This window comes from Agelaius phoeniceus, chromosome 2 (assembly GCF_051311805.1).
Source record: "Agelaius phoeniceus isolate bAgePho1 chromosome 2, bAgePho1.hap1, whole genome shotgun sequence".
Classification (NCBI taxonomy): Eukaryota; Metazoa; Chordata; class Aves; order Passeriformes; family Icteridae; genus Agelaius; species Agelaius phoeniceus.
This window is the reverse complement of record NC_135266.1, coordinates 65980371-66005302: the sequence shown is the minus strand read 5'-3', so window position 1 is coordinate 66005302 and position 24932 is coordinate 65980371. Positions and strand designations below refer to the sequence as shown.

At 39.1% G+C, this 24932-nt stretch overlaps 1 protein-coding gene across 3 annotated transcripts in view; it reads left to right on the top strand.

Annotated features, from left to right (window-relative positions):
* The window catches only part of LOC129135010 (complement C4-A-like), a 53014-nt gene that overhangs the window by 14928 nt on the left and 13154 nt on the right, over window positions 1-24932 (top strand). For all 3 annotated transcript variants that reach the window (XM_077173751.1, XM_077173750.1, XM_054654850.2), the window contains 26 exons: window positions 157-227; window positions 540-625; window positions 1307-1389; window positions 2535-2622; window positions 5001-5106; window positions 5300-5423; window positions 5737-5852; window positions 6611-6778; window positions 7528-7725; window positions 9356-9547; window positions 10889-11038; window positions 11457-11583; window positions 11954-12025; window positions 12877-13077; window positions 13846-13957; window positions 14181-14251; window positions 15075-15214; window positions 16044-16256; window positions 17531-17582; window positions 18000-18080; window positions 19156-19359; window positions 20861-20936; window positions 21356-21512; window positions 22860-22955; window positions 23280-23448; window positions 24409-24575. In XM_077173751.1, coding sequence (XP_077029866.1) covers window positions 157-227; window positions 540-625; window positions 1307-1389; window positions 2535-2622; window positions 5001-5106; window positions 5300-5423; window positions 5737-5852; window positions 6611-6778; window positions 7528-7725; window positions 9356-9547; window positions 10889-11038; window positions 11457-11583; window positions 11954-12025; window positions 12877-13077; window positions 13846-13957; window positions 14181-14251; window positions 15075-15214; window positions 16044-16256; window positions 17531-17582; window positions 18000-18080; window positions 19156-19359; window positions 20861-20936; window positions 21356-21512; window positions 22860-22955; window positions 23280-23448; window positions 24409-24575 — 3320 coding nt within the window. The remainder of the gene's footprint in view (window positions 1-156; window positions 228-539; window positions 626-1306; window positions 1390-2534; window positions 2623-5000; window positions 5107-5299; window positions 5424-5736; window positions 5853-6610; window positions 6779-7527; window positions 7726-9355; window positions 9548-10888; window positions 11039-11456; window positions 11584-11953; window positions 12026-12876; window positions 13078-13845; window positions 13958-14180; window positions 14252-15074; window positions 15215-16043; window positions 16257-17530; window positions 17583-17999; window positions 18081-19155; window positions 19360-20860; window positions 20937-21355; window positions 21513-22859; window positions 22956-23279; window positions 23449-24408; window positions 24576-24932) is intronic.

The following is a 24932-nucleotide window of genomic DNA, read 5'->3' as shown; positions in this document are numbered from 1 at the left end:
CTGAAGAATGCAATTATTTTCTTTAAATTTCTCACATTTCTTTTCACTAAAAGTGTTTTATCTTAAATTTGGTAACTAAGTTTACAGATTGCAATGATATGTATATAGAAAGGCCAGAAAGAAATTTGTGAACATATTTATTTTTCTGTTAACCAGTCAGATACAGGATCTTCATTCTGGACAATGCTATGAGGCCGACAGATGACACGGTTACAGTTGCTGTGCTAGTAAGTATGGAAAAACACTGTTGATGAGTGCTTCTTCAGCACAGGAGCTATGGAAAAGTCTTACAAAACATCCAAGAGCATAACAATAACTGGGACTCCTCTCCAGAAATCTGTATTTGCACATAGTGAGATATCTGTAGTTATTTTTTGCCGATATCAGAAACGTGAAGATATGTGACATGTGGATAATACAGTAGGAAAGTAAGCAAAGTATTTTCTCTTCCACAGCAGTAGGATATGACCTTGAGTTTTTGGATGTAAGTATTTGACACCTGGTGCATAATTTCATGTTTGCTTCTTCTGTCTCAACAGAATTCCAAGGGAATGGTGGTTAAAAAGTCAGACCGGAAAATAAACGCAGTGTTTGGCGAACACTTTGCTATACCTGACATTGCTGAGTATGTTGCTGCTGTGCCTTCTGCATCAAAACCTGTAGATTAAGATTTTTAACTGCTGAATTTCTTGAATTACCTTTCAAAATTGTCTTTCTTTCACCATGGGACACATGTGGAGCTTATGATCAGTATCTTTTCACCTTTAAGCACCTCATCCTGGAGAGATGAGTCCAAAATTTACTGTAAATATACTGCAATTAGCAACATGTATCCTGGTAAAGAACAATTAAACTGCTCAAATATCTGCTGAAACATATGGCTGCATTCAAGGGAGCACTTCTAAAAGGGCTAGTCTGCAAAGTGTCACTTATTAGATCTGATTTCAAACAATCAAGCTTTTACTTAATATTCAAGGTCTTCTGGCATGCTAAGTTTATTTTGATATCTCAGTGAAGATAAGCTATAGGAAATATTTGATGAGTTCTCTGTTTCTGCAGACTTTTCAAAGGTAGTGGTTTGCAAATATGTTATCTTGCACTTCCTCATACTTGTTTTGAGTGTTTCCTAAGACACTTGGAAATATATGTTGTTGGCTCCTCCCAGTAAAAAGAAAACCATTTATTGATTAGTTGGGATGAGATCAAAGCAAGGAATATATTGTAATTCAGTGATAATTTATGTGTTTGCATCAGAAAATATCTGAGGAATTGTAATTAACTATTTTCTGCTGAATCTGGACTTTAGGCCTGGAACTTGGAAAATCAAAGCCTGGTTTCATCAACATGAAATGTCTAATGTTTCCACTGAATTTGAAGTTAAAAGATACGGTGAGATATTATAAAATTTGCATTACAAGTATAAGGAGTTATCACAATGCATTAAAAATACACTGCAGTGGTTAAATCTGGCTGTAGTTAGGCACTAAGGACAACTTTGGTGGTGTTTCAGTGCATCCTTGCTGTTTCTGATGTGCAGGAGAAAAGCTCTGGGTTTGTGTGGCTTCCACTTATATTTGTAGAAAGAAACACCTCTGTTTTTATACAGATTTAGTAACTTTTTAAACACTTTTTAAACATTTTGTCACAAAACATTGGGTGGGCTCTCCTACCACAGGAAAAAAAAATTAGATGAGCTTCATTTTGAAGTCATTTCAATTCTGGCTAAAGTTTGCAGTGAAGACTGAGATAGAAAAGAGAGAAAAAAAAACCCTGCCCATTTTGTCTCAGTGAAATTCAGTCTGGAAGTTTATTAGAGTTATTCCAGTCCTCAAAGAATCTTTTTTTTATTGAAAATAAGGGTCCTTTGGATGAAGTAAAAATGTAAAAACATAACAATTTAGGATAAGAAGTGGTTTGATTTATTTACACTGAAATTATACCTCCTTGTAAAATTAATGTGGGTTTGTTGTTTCATTGTTTTGATTTTTATTCCTTTAAAGTCAAAAGAAAACCTTGAGATTGTCTGAAAATCTCTGTTTAACAAAACTGATTTTGCCTTAGCTAGTGGAGGTAGCAGAATAGTGGAGATTACTGCCCCCTCCCCAAACAGCTGCAAGCAGGAGCAAATCACTCTGATATACCTGCAGAAACAAATAGGTTGGCTTTGTAGGAGCACATTCAGAGTGACACAGCTGATGCTGAGGAGCTCATATCCACTCTCTACCCAATTCAGGGTGGGTTTAGCTCAGCCTGCTCCTAGTCCAGGGCACTTCCTGCCCTTGAGCAGGCAGAGTTTATCTTGTTTTCATTGTAAATAAATAGATTTTGTGTGCTTGAAGACTGCTCCACTATGTGAAGCAGAGCAGAATAACTGAAAATGACCAGTAGATTTGCTTCAGAAGAGCATTACTAATTCAAAATAAAACATCCCTCGGTGCAGCTGCATTGTCTCAGTGTGTGTTGCCACGACAGGAGTTTAAGGTATGTTTGAAACTCACATGTCATGACCTTTTTTCTTTTTTTTTTTCATGCAGAACTTCCAAGTTTTGAAGTCAAACTCATCCCACTTCATCCATACTACCACATCTGGAATGAAAGCTTTGTGTTTGATATCGAGGCAAAGTAGGTGTGCTCAGAACCAGGCCAGTTAAGGGCCAGATAAGCAGATATTAGTTTTGTGACTTTTACCTTTTTCTTGTCATTAAGAGTTAACTAGCTTCTGGCTTGACTTAGATCTGACTTATCCTATATAATCTCTGTTTCCACCACTGACTTGAGACATCAGTGCCAAGTGCTGCCTGGATCCAGGTCATGCTGATCAAGTTGGAACAAGATTTTCTGAATATTTCTGTTTGCTATCAAAGGTGGCTATTTAGGATTCTCCTCTGTGTTCCTATGCAAGGGTCCAGGCAAATAAATCACCGGGTTTTCTGTGTAATTTTAGTTTAAATATTTAGAAATGTTCTAAAGCCTCCACTGTGCTATGTAACATAATTCACGTAGAGCTGGATTCAAGTTTGGGTATGGAATTTTCTCAAAGCACAGTGAAGTCTGTAAGTAATAAGCTAGTGCTTGTTTGAGAGTAATGATTTATGCAGAAAGGCTTCCAGGTAGATAAATACAAATAATCAGGGGAGTTTCCATGAGCATCACTACAGCATCACATGTCCATTGCTTAACAGCAGTGCTCTGGCCTGGATGTTCCATGGCTACAGAGCTCTCAGACTGGCCAGACCATGGGGCAGGCCTCAAAGGCAAATGAATTACACCTGGTCCCATACCAAATTGGAATGGCATCAAACACCGAGCAACTTAGGAAGGCAGACAATGAAAATTTAATCAATCAAAATATTTTTTGGCTGTTGAATTTTCAGGTTTCATAAGAGTGGAATGAAACTGCTAAGAAACTGCCTGTTAGAAGAATGACTAAATTAGAACTTGATACTTTTTGGGGTTTTTTTCTTTTTCTACAGAGGAATAAATGTTATGAAATGAGAATAGGCAAGTGTAAGGAGTGAGGACTGTTAGACTACTGCCTGCTGTCCTTGACTGTGCTGGTCCTTCCATTCCCCAGCACACCTTGAGAGAGCAGACAGAGCCTGTATCCACCTCCTTGTGCTTGCCTGAACAAACTCAACTCTTCTTATCTCCTCTTGATCACCTTAAATTTGTATTTGGTTCTATTGAATAATTACTTGCTTTAATCATGATCACTTCATATTGTGATATGAAGTGATTTCAAATCATGGGCTTGAGTATTTTAATCCTTTCTAAATTTTTCTCTGTGCTATTGCAGCACTCTATTTTGAGTTTATGAACTTCATATATATTTGACTCCTCATTAACATCATAATTATTAAAGAAGAAAAATTGACCTTCAATACTGGATATCATTCCTTTCCTTATTGGAAAAGGTGCTAGTGGTGCCACACAGGCCTGCATGACTTTCATCAAAATCAGCATATGGAATTCCTGATAATTGAACTTATTTCTCTAAACCGGCCATGCATGTAATGAAGTTACTTGATGTAATTGACTATTGTTTCCCATTTATTAGCTCTGGCATTTAATGCAGTTTTCATAAGAGCTGTCTCTCCATTGGCTTTATTGGTATAGATCAGTGCTGCTGATCAGGTCAGTTTGAAAGAGGCTTGTTTAAACAAAAATAAGCCATTACAGGACTGAGGTGAAGCAGGATTTCTACAAGCAAAAGACAACACCATGGCCATGACAAGTCTCATGTAGCACATTGCACACTGTGCTGCTGAAAGAAGCCCTCTGCCAGGGCTTTCTTGAGTACAGAGCCAGGTGCAACAACATCCCCTATCCTCTCTCCCCATGACCTTTATTAAATGCTCAGGGGTGTTCTGGCCAGATGCTGATCTGGCAAATATTTCACTCACAAGAGGACTTTTCTGCCATACTGCCTAAATGTGTAGGAGTGCCATGGGGCAGAGGATGTCCACTCTACCCAATACAAGTGTTAGAATATCAGTAGGGAGGGTCTTCCTGCTGTGCATCTTCAGAGGTACCGAATATTTCCTATCAGTCCCTGAAATGATTCTCTGATCCTTTATTTTCTATGCTCTGTTCATGAGGTGTCTCATACAAAGGAAATAGCTGTTCATCCAAGCTAAATGGGATGAGGGTTGTAAGACCTCTCTGTGCAACTTAAATTCTCATTAATTTGTTAAAAAAAAAAAAGAAAAATTTACTCTAGTGAAATTTTATCAGATGATGTCTCCTCATGTGATTCTGCTGGTGTGGCTTATGCTATAAATATCTTTGCATTTGAAATCGCCAGTTGGCACAAAGATCAGTAAAAGTTTTCATGTTTGAGTTATGAGAGAGTGGGACTAAATTTTGTTTTAAAGCTATTGGTTAAAAAAGGGATGCCTACAAATATTCCAATATTTTTTCAGCACAAAATTATTAGTCTGCCTTATGCTTGCTTTTTATTAAAATAATGATCCCTCTCCTCACTTTTCTTTCTTCCAAAGACATTCTTATGGGAAAGAGATTCAAGGTGCTGCATATGTGCGATTTGGCATAATTGATGAAAATGAGAACAAAATATTTATTCCAGGCCTGGAGCAACAGCTATCAGTAAGTATTCAGTGGAACTATTCTGATTTATCCTACCTAAGCTGAATATTGTCAGAAATTCTGGAAACTTACAAGTCCATAATACTGTAGCTGTGATATAAACACCTCTTTATTTCTAATGACCACAAACCAGTAACGCTGTCTCTCTTTCCTTTTTTGTTTCTTTTTTTTTTCCCTCTTTCTTTTGTTTTAGATCCAAAATGGAAAAGGAAGAGTTACTTTAAGTACACCACTTTTGGAAGAGAAATTGAGAAAGAGTATTTCCACCCTGGAAGGGTTTCATTTATATGTTGCTGTTACCACTGTAGAAACTGCAAGTGAGTACAGTATGGCTTGGCTGATACAGTCTGGAAGATTCACACTGATCTTTCTCTGGTGTAATCTGTTATGTGGGGAATCTGGTCTTACAGGATCCATCTTTGTTTTAAAGCTTGCTCATGATGTAGGGAATGAACTAGAAGAATCTTAGATGGAAAGTGGCTGCTCAAGCTCCAAGTTGCAGATGACATCACTTCAACTCTCTCCAATAGCTGAAAATTAAAACAAAATCTTTCAGAAGATTAGATATCCAAGGTATGCAGATCCATAGTTAGTGCCTCCATAGCAACACATACTGTTTGATATTAACAGGTGGTGAGATGAGAGAAGAGGAACTCAGCAGTGTGAAGTTTGTGAGATCTCCTTATGCTCTTGATCTGTCTAACACCAAAAAGTATTTTGTGCCTGGAGCCCCCTTCTCTGTTATGGTATGTAGTGTTCTGACTGTATCTGTCTGCCTCCACAGCAATGCATTTACACCTGCCCTCTTTCCTTTTCTGATCCACTGTGAGCTCTGTAGGACTCAGACCTTCAAGAATAGGTGCAACACAGAGCTGCTGTTTGTGTGTCTGGCTTGTCCCATTTCTGTATGCTCAGCACCTGAACAGCCAGAAAATGCTGGTTTTCTGCTCTAGAAGTCAAGGTGCACTGTTGCCCTGCAAAGTTTTATAAAACATAGCAGTCTCTTCCTCTCTTCCATATCAAAAGATTGAAACAAGAATATTGTAATAAAATAATACCACATCAAATTAAAATTCTTAACAGTAAAATGGGGTATTATTGCCTTTTTAAATAAATACATTTAAGTTTATGTGGCTTGAAACTTCACTCCTTCAAGTTTCTCCAGAGTTTTCTGGGAAGAGTTAAAGTCAGAATATTACCTTATAATAGTTAATGACAAATATCTCTGGGACCTGCTTAGATTAAATAGATGCTAAATGAAAATCTGAGGCATTTTGTAATCTGTACTCATACTCATTTTACCTAAACTGAAGTCCAGACTGAGTCAATTGCTATCCCCTTTTCTCAAAGCTCAGATATTTGAATTCCGGTATGTACAGTTTTATATTTTTTCTCAGTTCATAAAAATGATAGTTATAAATTAAAATTGCTTCTTGTTTGTGTGCATTTTTTAAACATAGGATTTCCTTTAAATAACAGACCTTTTTTTTTTTTTTTTCAATAGGTAACTGCCACTTTGGTTGATGGTACTCCTGCTGCCTTCCTGTTTATCACTGCCACTCTTACCTTGCCTGGAAAACCCCCGGTGAAGAAGACTGCCTCCTGCAATAGAGAGGGTCTGGTCTCCATTACTTTCAACATCCCCAAAGACGCTCAAGTGCTTGAAATAAAGGTAAAGAAAATGCAAACATCCATGTTTAAAAGTATCCCACTGAGAATTGCTCATATGACAATTATAAACTGTGAAGATGATCATTTTTCATTGAATTAGCACAGAGGGTGGAACATGATTTCTTACAAGACCTGTAGATCTTTGTCCAGATTGTGTGAGATTTCTTACACAGAGCAGAGAGGCCTGAGGGATGTCTCAAGTGAAGGACACTCCTGTAGTGTCATCAGAGGCTTGGGAGTACATGCATTGGTTATAGTGATGCATTTTTGTGTTTTGGATGTGCATTTGCCTGGAATGAAGGACAGAAATGGGACTGTAAGGAATATCACCATACAAAGTGATAAAAAATTATGAGAAGAAAGTGAAGGAAAAGGTCCTGAGCAATGCAGAAAGTCAACTACATCTGCCCACTCAGAGGGTTCAATTATGTCGACAATATAAAATGGTGAAAAAAAATTTGTCTGAGTACAAAATCACTTTGTGATTTTTGACCTATTGATTCCCATTTAGAAAGAGCCAAGGGTGAAAATACCAAATGCAAATACAGCAAGAGGCAAAATGGGGTAAGAGAATAAAGTAATTAAAATCCTGGGGTTTGATGCCACATTCTGCTAATGAGGGTTCAGCAATTATTCCTCTCACTTCACAGCATTTTCCAAATAACCTGGCACAATATGAATTATTGGTGACACTATACACTGTCTCCTGTGGGACACTTTTACTCACTCTGTCCTTTTCTTCCCTGACAGGTAAAGGCTGAGGAGGGTAAAGAAAGGTTAGAAACACCTGAAACCAGCATCAGAGCTGAGAGATACCAGTCTGCTTCTCCAAACTACCTCAGCATCAGCATCCCACACACTGTTGTGGCACCTGGAGATACCTTACCCATCACCTTGAATGGTATTCATCAGCCTGGCAGAGGAAACATTGGCTATTTCTATTATATGGTAAACAGAATAGTATCATATCAGTAATTTCTTTCAGAAATTATCCAGCCTGGAACATTTACCTAGTCATTGATACAAGGGAAGACCAAGGGGGTCCAGCAAAGGGCAAGTGGGATGATTGGTGTTCTGGCACACCAAGACAGGCTGAGGGAACTGGCCTTGTTCTGTTGGGTGTAGAGCCTAAGAATGAGTTAATAGCAACCTTAAACTACTTGAAGAGAAATTAAGGCATAGTGGAGACAAGATGTCCTAGGTGGTGCCACACAATATAATGAGGGACCAAGGTTAAAAATTATGGCCTGGAAGATTCATTTTGGAAAAATCTATTCACTAGTGATGAGTGCAATATTGGAAGAGGTTCCCCAGAGAGTTGAGAGATTTTCCAGCCTGAGAAAAATTCAACACTCAATAAAAGAAACCCTCCCCAGTCTCATCTAGTCTTATCCTGGTGATGTCTCATCTTAGAGCAAGCAGCTGGGCTAGAGATCTCTATAGGTCCTTTCAGAAATTATTTCTATGATTCTGCTGGTTTTTATACATTTGCAAATATTTTTAGGGCATGTAAAATGCAGAGTATTTATTTTGCTGAATGAGACAAAAGTGTTTGTGGGTACATGCCAGGAGTGAATCTGTTGAATGTAAAAATGTGTTTAATCCCCTTCTCACTCTCTTTGTCCTAATTTCCCTTGGCAGCCTAAATTTCACAGGATGATAAGTGCCAAGATATCAGTTCCCATTTATTTTTAAAAGGACTCTGATATATTGGAATAATAGTATCCCTAGGAGTTAAGTTTAGCTTTGGGGGCTTGTTTTCAATGGATGATGTATCACAGGGCTGGAACTGGTGCTGCCAGTCTTTGGGAAGGTGTAGTGCTGGGCAGGAAGGATATGTGGGAGGGATAGTGGCAGACACTGTTGGAGCTCAGCAGTGAGGGTCTCTCCCAAACTTTGGTCATCTTAACAAAGGCAGTGGGATTTCAGAGCAGGCTGTAGCATGCCTTTGTTTCCTCCTGAAGCCCTGTATGTTTAGGAAAGCTTCGCGTATTTTGTTCTGGGAAGAGCACCCTCACCCTGCTACTCTGCCTGTTTTTCGTTCCTCTGACCACCCATGAATATAGTTAATATAATGTAGGAAGGAAGGAGTTAAATAGTGAAGGATGGGCTGAAATCAGTTCAAGATGAGTCTGTGGGACTTTATCCTTAAACCTCCTGCTCCAACTCTTTACCACCATCTGAAAGATTCAGTACTGATTACAGATTCAGTAATGCTGATATCTTCCCAGGTGTGGTGACCAGTCATTGTAGAAGACAAAATTTAGTCTACTATCTGGGTAACCCTTCTAAAGTGTAAGACTGAGTGGAGGGTGACAGATTTGTGTTCAGACATGGGCCACAAGACCAGTGTAGCAGAGATCCACCACCACAGTGTGCAGGTCTCCTCCAGGCTACTGGTATACTGGTTTGGCAATCAGAACTGTTAATGCCATTAGAAGAAAACATATTTTAAACACAAATTGCCTTGGGGAAAAAAAAAAAAAAAAAAAAAAAACAAAACAGTAAAATTATGCGTCATAATGGCCTTTCTGGGACATAGTCACAGTATTTGATTTCAATTGTTTCTGCCTTGCAGGTTGTGGCAAAGGGACAAACTGAGCTTCTGGGAAGGGTCCCATCCTCAAACAAAGTAATAAACCTTAAAATCACCGAGAAGATGGTGCCTGCCTTTCGGTTTTTAGCCTACTACTTCATTGAGAACGAGGGCCAGCAAGAGATCATCGCTGATTCTGTCTGGGTGGATGTCATGGATATCTGCGAAGGAAAGGTGCTTTCAAAGCCCATGGCTTCTGTTGCATTCCAAAATTTTTTTTAAATGGGGTAGTGGCAGAGCAAGTGCAGGCCTGGGATTATAAAGTGAGATATGTCATTTTTATTGAAAAGGAGTCATCAAGAGTCATGACAAAAGGTATAACTTGGAAAGGCTCTCAGGTTGTGCTTCAAAGAGATGAGAAATAGTTTCTTAGAGAAAAAAAATCACCCCCTGTGAGTGTCTGTATTTTAGAAATCCACAAGAAAATGCTGATAGAGTTATTGAGGGGGAGGAATCTCTTTGTAACTTTCTCTTTTTGTAGTGATGTGTGTTGCACGAAAGAAAGTGAAGCCATTTATTGGGGAAAAAATTATGAATTTGAAGTAATTTTTCAAGCTTTAAATTTCTGTTAAAAGTAATTTTCTGAGTTTTGGTAGTATTTTAAAAGCTTTTAAGAACAGTTTATATTAGAAAATGAAGTGTAGACAAAATGGGAGGCCCTCTAATCTTTTCTTTCATCTTCCTTCTCCTCTTCCTCCTCCTCACTTTTGGACCATAAGGTAAAATGAAAAAAAACGAAGGCACAGGAATTTCTACCAATAGCATGAAACCCAATTGCTGAAAATTGTCAGCTGTCTAAAATTATTTTTTCTACTGAAAATGTTTGTTTTGGAAAAAGAATATGGTAGTCCATCCATTGGGGGAAAAGAAGTTTTCAAGAAAAAATCATCTCTCTCCAACAGACAAACCAATCCTTAATTTATACAAGGACAAAATTCAGTAATGTTCACAGGACTTTATAGTAATAATTCTCTATTATTTCGTAATCACCATGGCTACTTCTTCTTTAAATCACAGAAGTGTGTACATCAGAACCAGATCTGTGTTTGCTCACATATGCTAAAAATTTCAAGTGAGTGATAGAAAGCAGGAAATATTATTACAGACTGGTTTAATTTGGTTGATTTTGTACATTACCATGTAATGACGAAGATATTGTGCTCATGTGTTTCATGGTAATTTTTTTTCCACTGGAAAATAACAAAGTTATATTGAAGACCCCAGTTCCACAAACCCCTAACACAAACTTTTCATTTCCCTTCATCCTTAAGTGTCATTGAAAGCCAACATCCAAAATTATGCAGGACACATCTTTCAGCTCCCCATGATTTCCTTCAGTATAAAATATCTGCACCTACGTGTTCCAAACACAGGATGCCAGGCAGAAATTCCACAAAACAGGAAAATCTCTCAGCTTCTGACTGCTGACAATCACAGCTGACAGTATTCCTGGCCCAAAGAATCTTCACTATAATATAAAAATATTATATTTTTGTTTCAATCTTTTCTATTTAGATTAAAGTGAGAACAGAACAAGACACATATGAGCCAGCAGACCAGGTCAATTTACAGATTGAAACGGACCATGCAGGAAAAGTTGCCTTAGCTGTGGTTGATAAGGCAGTTTTTATTCTGAATAAGAAAAATAAGCTTACAGCCAAAAAGGTAAGATATTTGTAACAAAATATCACATCTACTAGTCAAGCACATTTTCCCATGACTAATGAGAGGATCAAAATATAATTAATGGCTATTAATTGCCTAGACAACATTTTGCTAAATTTGAAAATGTATTTTCTTTTGCAATTTAAGATCTATTTAAGATGAATTGCATGTTTAAGATGAGTGGTATATTTAAGATGGGGATTTCCATCCTATGGCAAACAATTTTGTAAATTTAAAAAAGCATGTCTTGAAAGCACTCCCTAACTAAAACATCCCTCATCTTTATTCTGCTTCTAAATGCAGCTTGCACCACCAGTTTCTCTTGTTTCTGTGCATCAAAGGCTACAAGAATTGTTCTGATATATGAATAAATCCTTTACAAGCCTGTACAGTCCATCTGTGCCATTTTATTTGGCAGGTATTTAATGCTATGAATTCGTATGATCTCGGCTGTTCTGTGGGTGGTGGCGCAAACACCATTCAAGTTTTTACTGATGTTGGTCTGGCTTTTGTATCAGACACGATTCAATCCAGCATTCGGGAAGGTACGTGCAACCTGCCCTTCAGAAATTTGTGTGAGACCACCATAGATCTGGGGAGACTGATTGCTTAAAAAATCAGAAACATTTTTACTCTTATGATGTAAAATCTCCTTTGCCTTTGGATTTTTCTACTGCTCTTCCACCAGATGCTGACAGCTCAGATATCTCAGATGGTGGGTGCAGGTCCTTTGGTGACCACCTCAGCTGGGTAGGCAGCAGTTGGCTAGGCTGGAAGATTTGTGGGACTCTCCCTCAAATTGTGGGTCTTCTGTCAATGAGATGGGTCCTAAGAGAGGTCTTCATGAATGATGTGATTGATCAGGCTGTTCTTGTCATATCATCATGACCAAGCACTTCTGTTCTACCTTCCCAGGATATAAATGCCTCCAGGGCACCAGAAGGCAGAAGAGATCTTTGGATTTTCAGAAAAAAATGTCAGGAATTGGTATGTCTGCTCCTCTGGGTGGCCTGAAAATCTTAGCAGGGGGAGGCAAAGGGATGTGTCTGGGATCTAGGGGGCAAAAAGTGATGGCATAGTGAAGGATGCCAAGATACTCCTGGTTCCAGCTCTTGCATTACGTGACATAGCACAAATATGTGTACTATGATGCATGATGCACCATTCATCAGCACAGCTCAAAAAACAAAACCAAATAATGTCTATAAATGGAAACTAGTTCGCCTCTTTATAATCCCAAATGCAAAGCAGTTCTAGTAGATAACATGTCATGTCATCAGTCGCGACTTTGAGGTTTTCAAAATCATTTGTACTGTTGAAAGATGTTTTATAAATCGCATTTTTTCTTGGCATTCAGCTTTGAAGCTGTGCCAACTTCGATACTTTGTGCTTCAATTAAGAGAAGAGTTAGTATAGCATTTGGTATAAAATGTCAATTTGTGCAATTCTTTTTCTCATTTTCTTGCCAAAAGACAGGAAGGGTTGGAGTCGGATTCTTCCTTTCTTTTGAAATCAAACTCTGTTCAAGAAAGAGAACATTGATATTGCTATTTCCATTAAGAATTCCAGCCTGCAAAGAGGATTTAACTTTTAATTCAGTCTGACTGGGAAGAGAGGGCTTAGAACAGAATGTCTAGGATGCCATAGAGCCCATGCTTTCCTCCTGTGTTTGTGGACTGTGTTTAGGACAGACTGTTTTCAGGGTCCCAGGCTGAAGCTTGGCTGTTGCAATAGAAATTGATGTTAATGGCAAAGAATGACATGATTGAGCACAATGAACACCTTTACACTAATTTCTTCTTACACAGCAGTAATTCTGGGCTTTAATTCTATTGCAGCCAGCAGATACCAAAACACTGCTCTACTAAAATGCTGCCAAGATGGAATGAAATTAAATCCCATGAGGTTTTCTTGTGCAAAAAGGCTGGCAAAGGTGTCTGGCTCCCAGGAGTGCAAGGCCGCGTTCCAGGAGTGCTGTGAGAAAGCCACAGCGCTCAGGAAGCAGGCGAAGCAGAGGAACAGAGTGGGCTTGGCACGACGTAAGGAGCAGTGGCACACAGCTCTGCCACTTTCACCCATCTCGTGGTGGCTGGGGAGGGTCAAGGGGCATTTTAGTGCTGTGGGGCTGGGGAGGAGGTTTTCACATCAGCATTTCAGAGAGCCCGGGTACAGAGCAGCAGCCATGCAGCATTGTGTCTTCACACCTCTACACTGGGGAGGGGGAGTGGAACGGGATAACTTCTTTGGGTCAGAATAGGCAGGAGTCACTTCGGCCACTGCCGGCCCCTCCAGTCTTACAAAGGAACTGATGGCCCCTGCCCACAGCCCAGAGAGGCCACAGACAGCAGAGCAGGGAAGGGGGGGGGATGTCTGCATTTAGGGCTCTAAGTGGTCTCAGATTTCAACTCCTTAATTAGTGGTACTACTATTATGTTACCAAAAAGAAAAGTACTTTCCCTCTAAAATGATCTCGTTCTGAGTGTAATGTCTGCTACCATTTTTCACAGATTTCCCCTGTCTGTCACAAGTATGGGACACTGGGAACATGTTTGCTAGCCTTACTACAGGGGTCTGATTTCTCATTTGGTAGCATGTAGGTATTAAAAATGGGAAGAGAAACTCTTTGTTCAGTGACAAGCTATGGTCATTGCTTCTCTTTTTCCAAGATTTTTGTTTCGTTCACAAAATGAAACACAGATGAAATCTTTTCATTCAGAGCGTTTTTTGTGCTTTTACAAGCTGACTCTCTGCAAGACAGCGTAAGCAGCTGAAGACTTCCAAAAAGAAACCTTGCTCCTGTTTTGCAGAATACAGTGACCAGGAAGAATTTTTTGATGAAACCTCTGTCAGCTTGCGCAGTTATTTTCCTGAGAGCTGGTGGTGGAGTTTTGAAGAAGTGGAAAGCCCTGGAAAGCACAGGTACTGTGTTCCCTGACGAACTGAATATGTTTAAATTTGTACTCTCAAATGTATATAAATATCAGCTTTATGTAGTATCTGATGCAGAGGACCTTGGAATATTGCAAGTACTTTGTCTCTACAATTGAGGGAATGTTTTTCTCTTTAAATACTCAAACTTCATCAAATTATGATGTTTACACTTTACACATGCCTTCTAATACATTTTATTTTGTGGTTTTAGTGTAAAAAACTTTGCTCCTGACTCTATAACTACCTGGGAAGTTCAAGCAATAAGTATATCTCCTGAAAAAGGTATAAGTATTGGGTATTTTTTCTTTGTTTGTTTCTTTATATGTAGATGAGTAGACAATGTGTAATTTTTAAAAGAGAGATACAATATTATGTTGACAGAATATAACAGTTTGTACTGAAAAAATGCAGTGTTTTGATTGTAATAGCTACTTCTCTCTTTTATGCCATGTTAAAACTCAATTAGAAGTTAAGGTATAGATTTATATTTATAGAAATAACAGAGAGTAGGGGCTCAAGGATGATGGATCATACAATCAAAATTGTCTTTCATTCTTTCCGCTCTTTAAACCACCTGATTTTACCTTCCACATGGTCAGGAAGCCACATGAGAGGTAGCAGTAGTAACATCACTTTTCTTTGAATAATTCTGGGACCAGGCTCTGGCCATCTCAAAGCATGAATGTCTGTGGCCTCTAAGGCAGAAAAGAACACCAAGAAACCAGCAAGGGACCAGCCAGAGAGCCCAGGTTCTCAGGTGCTGCCCTTTGGGAGCTCCTAGGAGTTGATGAGGACTACACAGGATGGACAAAGGGTCCCCTTTGAAAGGGGGGGAAAACTGGGCCACATTTCACTCACAAAACATACAAACCCTTCTGCCAAGTTTTAGCTATCAAAAACCATGGAAGTGACTCCAGGGGCAAACTACAGGTAGGTTTCTAGTGCAGATGAGTTTAAATGAGTTCTGAGTATGCCTGTTTTCTTCTCCTGCTCATGACCTCAGGAGAGCTCAGGCACTGAATTTAGTTTTGACATTTAACTTCCTATCAGCTGATGTTATGTGTGCCATTCTCAATTCTAGCTGATTTTCTTTTTCTCACCCCAGGGTTCTGTGTGGCTGACCCCCACAGCTTTACAGTTTTCAAAGACTTTTTTGTGTCCCTGAGATTACCGTACTCGGTCAGACGACATGAGCAGCTGGAAATAAAAGCTGTGGTTTACAACTACCTGCCTAACGATCTCCAGGTATTGTTATCAACAGCTGCTGCACCTTGCATGCCAAGTTAGCTAGATCTATAGTTTTGTAATAATTTAATGGGAATGTCCTGGCTGCCCTTCAGTGTCTCCCTCCAGCCCAGACATAATGCTCCTACCTTGAGCTCTTTCCCAAGCACAGGATCCAGTTCTACTTGGAAACCAAACTTACCATATAAAGCAGATTTTTTTCACCATGTTACATAGCCATATCCTTTGGTTTTGGGTACTTCTTCCCCTTCATTGAAGTAATCTGTTCTCTTTTTGCTGCCTGCTGATCTGGGCAATACCCAGCTGCTGGCACTGACACTTGCTGACACTTCACAAGGTACACAAGGCAGAGAGGTAAATGAGCATGAGTGCACCATCCAATGATGGCCACAAAACTCATTGAGCATACAACACAGAGCCACTTTTTCTCTTCATGTGACTCCTATGCAGTCCTGCATACAGCCACAGTTGTCACTGGGCTAGGGGCCTCCATCATCCTAAAGTTGATACTCTTTTTTTTTTCCATTCTTCCCATCTCCCAAACAGCTGTTCAACCAGCATCCTCTGAGTTGCATTGAATTGTGTAGAACTGGGATGTATAAAAATGCACTATCCTTCTTACTTCACTGTGGTTCAGGGATAGGCCAAAACTCTATTTCAAGTTCAGTGTAATGAAGAAATGTTGGCTGATTTACCTTCAGAGCCCTAATCAATATAGCTGAATATTAACAGACCATAGGGTCACAGAACAATTTACATTGGAAGGGGCATCCAGAGGTATTTTCCCTGTGCACCAGGACTGCTCCTGGGCATTGCCTTGTCCCCACAGGTGACAGTGAAGATGGAGGCAGTGGAGGGGCTGTGCACCGCGGAGACGACGGCCAAGGCCGTGCAGCTGCCACTGCTGGCCAAGGGGAACTCAGCAACACCAGCCTTCTTCTCCGTTGTCCCTCTGACTGTGGGAGAAATCCCAATCACCATTATTGCCTTCGACCGGGATTCTGGGCACAGTGATAGCATCAGGAAGAATCTCAATGTGGTGGTATGTATTCTGTAGTATGTATGCCCTAATTGAGGGCAGGCACTTCACAAATTGTCCTCAAATACGACATTCACTATGTGTGGAGTTCTCGTGGAGGGAGTGAAATGGTACAAACGCAAGGCTGGAAGCAATTCAGGAAATCTATTTTTCAGCAAGGACTGAGAGGAAAAAATTAAGCCTCTTTGTCTATTGTATATAGAAAGGTTTGTTCTCTATGGCAAAAAACATCCTTTACCCATGATACAGCAACAAATTCTTCAGCAGGTGCATATCTTAGAATCCTTAACTTCTCCCTACTTCATCAACATGTATGAAAATTCTTTTTTTTCTTGTGAAGCCAAGATTGAAGATATCCATCTAGCAAACTTTTAAGAAGGAAATGCTTTCTGCTAGTAAGAAAGTTAAACCCTATTTTATCCCTTCTCGTCAGTGGATCAATCTTCAATCTTAACAATTTCATCGGTAAAAACATATGCTAAACATGCCAACAGAGATGCTGTATTGATTATTCAATACCTTATCTCTCTTTCAAAATTATAAAAAGGAGGAGCCTTTTAGAAAAAATTACTTTTCAAGTGCCAACACAGACTCATTACAATACCTAAGTCATCCATGGAGGGCTTTTTTCCATCCACACAAAAAGTGCAAAATACGAATCCTTGCACCCCTGGTGCCAAGTATTACCATGTAGGTAAGGATAAAGCACAGGAAACTGGGAACCTGCTGTTGTTAAAGGCTATAAATTTTGTAGATATTGACACAATCTCAGAGTTCAGTGTTACCCCTAAACACTAGAAGTAGATATAAAAATATGTTTATTAAAACTGAAACTGTAAAAACAGCGATGTGAGGAATCAGAAGGAAAGCATATTTAAGTCTTACACCCAATATGTACTCAGAAATTCATGGATTTCACACATGAGAGGTTTACTTAAATGAGTCCCTCTGTGAGCTTGACTTGATGAGTCACAAAGCTGAGAATAAACTTTGAAGTTTAATTCTTGGGAGTTGGTTTTTGTTACAGGAATTTCATCCAGGGAAACGTTTCAATAGTAACACAAAAAATTCAGCAAAGTTTATTACTATTTTAGTTGGGAAACTGAAATTCTGATTTAAAGGTTGAGTTTTACCTAGAGAGAAATCTCCCTTCAAAAACCACTTATTTGTGCCACCTGCTGGCCTAGTGCTTGGGTGGAGCTCACAGGTTTCTTGCAGCTTAATTTCAGGTGTGAGTGCTTGCAAACCTATTGACTTTTCTTTCTTTAACTGTGCAGGCTGAAGGTGTTTTACAGAGAGAGGAAGAGACCATTTGCATTAACAGTAACAGTAAGTTACCCAAAAGGATTACATACAGATGAGGTTTGGAGTAAGATTGAACAGTGAATTTATTAAATACTCCTTAATGCACAGATGTTCCTTTAGTTACCCAGAACTTGTCAGAAATCTCTCAATCCCAAAGACTTGTGAAAGAAAAAAACCCCCAAGAATTCTAAATTTTTAGAATTGATTTATTTTTCTTTTGGTTTTAAAGGTATCATTCTTTATATATTAACAAGGTATCTATTTAATTCATTAATGGGTCTTAAAAGGTATTAAAAACAAGGTTTTTTAAGTGCAAAATATTGCTAAAGATTGAAAATTAAATTACTAGAAGAAAGATAAGTATGTTTTTTCTAAAATTACAGTATGTTGTTTATTTTTTAAAAGTCTGGATGCAGATATCTATTTATTATTTATTTACAGTGAAGTCCCATACAGTGGACCTGAACAGGCCATCTAATATGGTACCGGGTTCTGATAGCCACGTGTTGGTTAGCCTGAAAGGTAAATGTAATTTTTTTGTTAGCAACTTCTCCATAGGTGACAAGGGACAGGCCCCTCTGTGCTGCTCATTCCTGCATGGCAAGTCTCCATTCTCTCCTGGTTTTTCTGTTATGACTCAAATGGTCTGTGCTACATGACCAGGTCATAAAACAAAACATCCCCAGGGTTGAGCCAGTACCTCTTCCTCTTTCTAATTACTCCTCCTTACTTGTAGTGAGTGAAACAGCTTTATGAGATCCATCCTTCCTCACTGTGCTCGGACTAACATTATGGGAAAGACAGACATGAAGGGAAGAGTTCATCTTCTCTAATAACTTCATGCAGGGCTATAGAAATCTGCTTTGGATTCCAGAAAGAAGGATGCCAGACTCTGATGTATAGGTTCTGGAGAGTTCTGTATTTCCAAAGAGGAGATATGTTCATATATTCATTCAATCAAATAGAGTTGTATGCATATAAATATATATATATATATATATATATATATATATATACTCTCATGCATACATATTTTAAAACATCTATAAGCAAGTATTTATAGTAGTGATAAATACTCCCCCCTGCCCCACACTGAAATGTAAAATAATGTTTTTGTGACACAAAGGATATTGGCTTCCATTTCAAATCCCTGATCTAAAATAAAGGGATCATTGAATTCATAAAGTTATAAAATTGCAGAGAGAAAAAAAAGCACATAAAATGTTTGTCATGATTAATGCACAATCTTTTTATCCCTCTGTGGGAGGATCAGGGCTGGTTTGACAAGACTTTTCCAGCCCAAACCTGATAGACAAGTCTTTCCCCCTTCCATTTCTCCCCTCCCTCCAGTAGCCTGAGGACTCATTCCCCTTCATATTCCTTCACTGTGCCAGCCTCCTTTTTCCAGCTTTCCTGGGGCCTGGCACCTCATCCCTGCCCTTCTTCAAAGAGCTTTATGAAGTCTCAGGTAGCTAAGAACAGTGCTGAGCAGTGAGGAGTATTGGGCCATGGTGGAATAGTTAGGATCACCTTTCTTCATACTACAGCAATCCGTTTTAAATAAGATACATACTACAGCTTGCGTTTTTTGCAACAGGGAACATTATGGATCAGTCTGTTGAAAACTGTCTGAGTCTCAATGGAGTTGAGAGGCTGATTCAGGTGCCCACAGGCTGTGCAGAGCAAACAATGGTGAAAATGGCCCCTGCAGTCTATGCCATTGAGTACCTGGATGCCAGCGAGCAGTGGGTGAAGTTTAACCCCGAACGGAAGCAGGAAGCCATCAGTATGATTGAAAAAGGTAGGCAGGAAAAAACAAAACAAGGCAAACCAACCAGAGGCCAAAGGATGGGGTCCTTGTTATCTGTTTGCACTGCATGCTGGCTGCAGCTGCCTCCTGAAGGAGTGGCCACTGTCTTACCACAGCCTCACAGAAATGCCCCTGGCAGTCTGCAGACAGACATGAGGGACAGAACATGTGAGGAGGGCTTTGGACACTAATTACCAGCATCTGGCGCTGGATGGTATTGACACTGACAGTCCATTCTCTCTCTTGCCTAATTTAGAAGTAGAAAGTAAAATCTGAGCTGATCAATGAAAATTCTTTTCAGACTAAATGGATAGCAAAGGCCAGTTATTCATTGCCTCCAAATGTTCAAAATCAACCAAGATAAATCACATCCTAAAAATGCTTATTCTCCCTATGGTTCACAGACACTGCTTAGGATAGCCAGCTGGGATGTAGACATCTCTGTCTGTGGCTGTCAAGAGGAGTATAACAAAGGAAATTCCCAGTGCTAATCATGATATTGACACCTTCCTTTGCCCACTCCTGTATTCATCACTGCACAAGCTAGAAGGACTTGGGCCAAGCCAGGTATGGAGTTTCCTTAGGGAGAGGACACCTGCAAGTCTCCTTCTGGAAGACTCCACTCCAAGATGTGATCCAAAGCTGGTATTAAACATACAGCAAAGTCAGGACCACAGTATGTGGAAATTTTCCAGCTCACATGAATTAACACAGGGAATTGTTAGTATTGGAGCAGGTACAGCTGATCTTTCAGTGGTGTGCTTATGGCACAAGGCAATATGATGTACTTGTCACTGTGATCTTCAGATATGACAAACACACTTCATCAATAATAAGCAAGTGTATAAATAGAGATTAAAAGCATGCTAGCAGTTGCTGTATGGAGATCTTTGCCTATTTATCAAGCCTGGCAAAAGTGACATGAGATCCTGCTAATAAGTATTTTGTATTATCAGCATCATATAGTGCCTACATTATGCTTTTATTTATTCTTATTGAAGTTCATCCGGGAAAAAAGTTCATCAGTTGTGTGGCTATGATACAAACTTGGTCAAAATAATAGCAGTCAAAATCTGAAGCCACAAGTCGTGATTTTTCTAAGACTGTGTCTGACCCAATAGAAGATGTTTTGTATACTTTTTGATTCAGTGCACCGTAAAATCAATAGCTTGAAAAGTTGTCAGTAATGGAAAATAATTTCCCAGTATTCATTACACATACAGTGTTTTGTAACCATAGGTATCTGCAGTTTTCAGGTTATTTTCTTGGCTCAATTAAGTCAAACAAGACAGAGGACCTTCTAAGCCTAGTGATTTTTCTGTGTCAAATTCTCCTGACCCAGTCATTTGCTCCTTAATGCCCCAGTGAACACCTCCATGAACTCTTCCACCAGTCAATACAAAACATGTCCATTATAATACAAGTGATGTAGGAAAATGCCCAATAAATATGGCTGTTCTCTGAACAGTTACATGCTCTCCTGTTCATGCAGGTTATACTAGACTGCTTGAGTTTCAGAAGGAGGATGGGTCCTATGGAGCATTTAAAACAACCCCCAGCAGTATATGGTAAGTGATTTTCTTTTGCTGGGCTTTTGTTTTTGGGGTTTTATTTTTGTTCATTTGATTGGGATTTTTTTTCAAATTATCTCTATTATCATTTGATGAATCAGAAGTTTTTCTTTGGTGATGAATTTTGAAAATCTGGTCGTTGCCTATGTACTTTTGCCATGAATAATCATCCGCCAAATTCTCTGAGCGTATTCAGTCCTTGGTGAAAGAGATTTATACTGAGCCCACTGAATATTTTGCATTTGCTACAGGGTAGAAATATTCAATCTGATGGTGAATAATAACTCACTATGTTGCAGTGAGTGCACTGTATTGAATATGAGTCTGTGCATAAAATTAGTTTGTTTTTCTTCCTGTCAATATAGTCCACTATAAATATCTGTCAGCACAAGTTTGGAAAATTTTCTTTTGTGCAGGTTAACTGCGTTCATTGTTAAAGTGCTCACAAGGAGCAGAGAATACTTTGGTGTACAAGACAGTCACATAAGCAACTCGATTTCCTACTTGGTTAATCAACAGCAGGCAGATGGTTCATTCCATGACCACCACCCTGTAATGGACAGGAAAATGCAGGTAGGTCATCCATAGTTAGAATAATTTGTTGTGTGTTTAGGGCTGTTAGGGATTGAAAGGAACGCTGTGAGTTGTTAAATAACAAGAAATGTATCTAAAGAGAATAAATCTGTAATGTAAGTACAAAATTCAAGATTAATTCGTTAAGATGTTTGTTATGTCAGATGCATAGCTAGCACTTCACCACCTTATCTTTTTATACAGTCTTAGATATGTTTTTCAACTATGCCTATGGGGCACTTAAAAAAAATATTTTGGGGGGGTCATATGTTTGGTAAAAATGTAAGCCTTTTATTGCTTAAGGCAATAGAGTATAGAATTGTAACTTTGTCTTGAAGGGGCATCCAGAGCTCATCTAGTCCAAATGATGCTCAGAACAGTTCTAGTTAAATCAGACTCCATGTCCAGCTGTGTCTCAAGTTTGTCCCAGTCTTTCTGGGTAACCTGTTTCAGTATTTCACCATGCCCATGATGAAAAAAGAAAATGTTAACACTTAATCAGAATTTCAAATTGCATATCTTGGTCCACACATCCTCTATAACTGTCCAGAAACTCAAAATTGTTATACTGTCCATTAATTTAGTCTAGGAAAGTAATGTACATCTTCCAAAACTCATTGAAAATGCAATGTAATTACCATATATACAAAAAAACATGCATTAATAATTTTAATGATCTGTGTCAAATAACTAGTGAGGCTTTCACACTCTGGCCTCAAAGCTAGTTTCATAGTTGATGTAACACTAGTGGGGAAAAAGAAACACGTAGCTCAAGGACTGCTCAAAGAATTTTGGGGTTTTTTGACCTGTGTTCAAGCTGAGATTATCTTCTCTCTTCCGTATACTTCAAGAGCTTTCAGGGAAAGAAAGTTCATGAGACCGCAGTGCTTACTTTATCAAGAAGAGGGATAAGAAATGAGCCAGTACTGGTGTATAAATACCTTTACAGGAGTGTTCTGTCTGCAAGGTAGAGGGCTCTTTAGTGTGTAGAGAGTAGTACAGAAACAAAAAACAGCCCCACCCTCCTAATGACTGAAAATTGAAACTATGAATGTCTCAATGAGAAATTATAGATTTTTAGCTGTAAGACAAATAACTAAATATTTGATTATCAGCTGGTTCCACGTGGTGAGTTCCTGATCTCTGACATGCTCAATGCAACCTTTAATGCTGCCACCACAGGAGTTTTACTTTAGATGGACACATATTATTGAAAAAAAAATCAAGGCAACAGCTACATGGTCAGAGGGTTTGCAGAGAAGATCCTTTACTTTATAGAAAGTAGTTTTCTAGATTTAATCATAAACATATGCATGCACATTTAACTTTTCATATTTCGTTTTTCAGGGTGGCATTGGGTCGGCAGAAGAGGATTTGGCTATGACAGCCTTTGTAACCATAGCATTGCAACAGACCCTACGTGTCTTCCCATCACCTGATGTGGTAGGAAGCCTGGCTCTTTAAGTCTGTAGTCTATTGCACTATGGCATATCCACCCTACCATCTCTTGGAGAACTGCAAATGGGGTTTAAAATCTGCTTGCACCTGTGGTGGATAGGAAAAGATGTTGTGGCCCATTATACAACAAGGGGTTTCCAGCTACCCGCTCCATCACCAATGGCTTTAATTGCTAAGCAAATATTATAATTGTCTTAAAAATTACCACAGGGCAGTATTCTAATTTCCAAGTACTAGTGTCCTAGTGCCAGAAGTAACAGATAGCAGGTCTCAGAGATCTTTACAAATGGATCTATTCTGTTTCCACAGGCACGAGTGATTACAAAAGCAGTGGCTTACATGAAAAATCAATTTTCAAGAAATACTGACTGCTATTCTATAGCCATCACTGCTTATGCTCTGACACTTGTACGGTCTGATAGTGAAGAAGCTCAGTCTGTGAAAGACAAATTAAGGGACTGTTCTTCTTTTGATGGAGGTACTGGTAACCATTCTTTAAAACAAAATCCCTTTAAAAAGCACTTTTCCTAATGGAAACACACTGACATGAACAAAACAAATTGAAGTAAATGAAGAAACATTAATTTTATGCAACCATGTATGTATATCTGTAAGATATTTAATTATTTAAATTGCATAATTAGATATTTCAATATTCTACATTTTAATACATAATTTTCATAATTTATATCACTATAAAGTGACAGCTAGTGAAGCCTGGATCATAACCTTCTCTGATTTTGAAACTGGAACAAAACTATAGTAAATATTCATTTATGTTTTCTGCTTCCCTTGGGAAGAAAAAAAAAAGTCCAAGCCAAATGAGAAAGAAGAAACTTCATATGAAAAAATAGTAACAGACAGGAGTAGTCCAGACTGGATTTGTGGTCAAGAGGGAAGGTGGCTCTTCCAGCTCACCTGCTTCCAAAGCCCCACACCTGTTCTGAGTGCTTATCTTTCCTTGGAACCTAAGATCCCCATGGATGTCCCCACTGATGCCCACGGGGTGTGGCAGTGGTGACTGCTGAGTCAGTCAGCTGTGTGGCTGCTCCACCATGCTGGTTATTCCTCCCAATGCATTTGGTAAATACAGTCCTGTTCAACAGCCCCAGTGTAAGCATAGGGAATATGCTTGTCCTTAATCAAGGCTGGATTCACAACCATAATTAATACTGTTATGTCTGAGGGGCCACCAGACACAATGCTACCACTCCATCAGATGGACATCACTGTACAATGGGTTGGAGAAATCAAAATTGAGAATTGTGGGTTTTCTCTTCCATTATCTTTGCTTACCAGCTGATTTGTTGCTCTCACAACAGCATCTGTATCTTGTGGTTCCACAGTGCCATGACAAGAAGTAGCCACTGTGTAGAGCAATAGTGATTTTTGGCAAAAGTTTCTGCCCAGGTGATTCAGGACTGAGTTGTTCTTGCAGCAAAGCAGCAGCGCTACTGGGGAAATGGCAACAACGCAGTCTCAGTGGAAACCACTGCCTATGCCCTGCTTCAAACCTTGCTCCTGGATGACATGGAATATGCAAGGCCTATTGCCACGTGGCTGACAGAGAGAAGGAACTACGGTGGAGGATACTGCTCTACACAGGTGCCTGACCAAGAGTTCAGGGGCAATCTTAAGGGGAGGGAAGGAAGTAAAAGCCTCCTAAGAACTTTTTAATTTAGATTTGAACAGGGAATTTTCAACTTCTTTGGTATATGAAGCAGTAAAGATTTTGGATCGTTAATTAGCAATGGGCCAAAATAAAATAGTTAAAAGCCAGCAAAGAAAATTCTTTGTCCTCATGAAGCAGTAGGATAATCTAAGGTCAGGACTCCAATGTGTTTACAATTTAGTGCTATAAGAAGAATCTGGGAAATTAAATGAATAATCTGTGCAAGTAGGAACCGATAAATGCAGGAGAACTTCAAAGCAGCAAAAAAGCATAAAACTGAATTCAAGGTG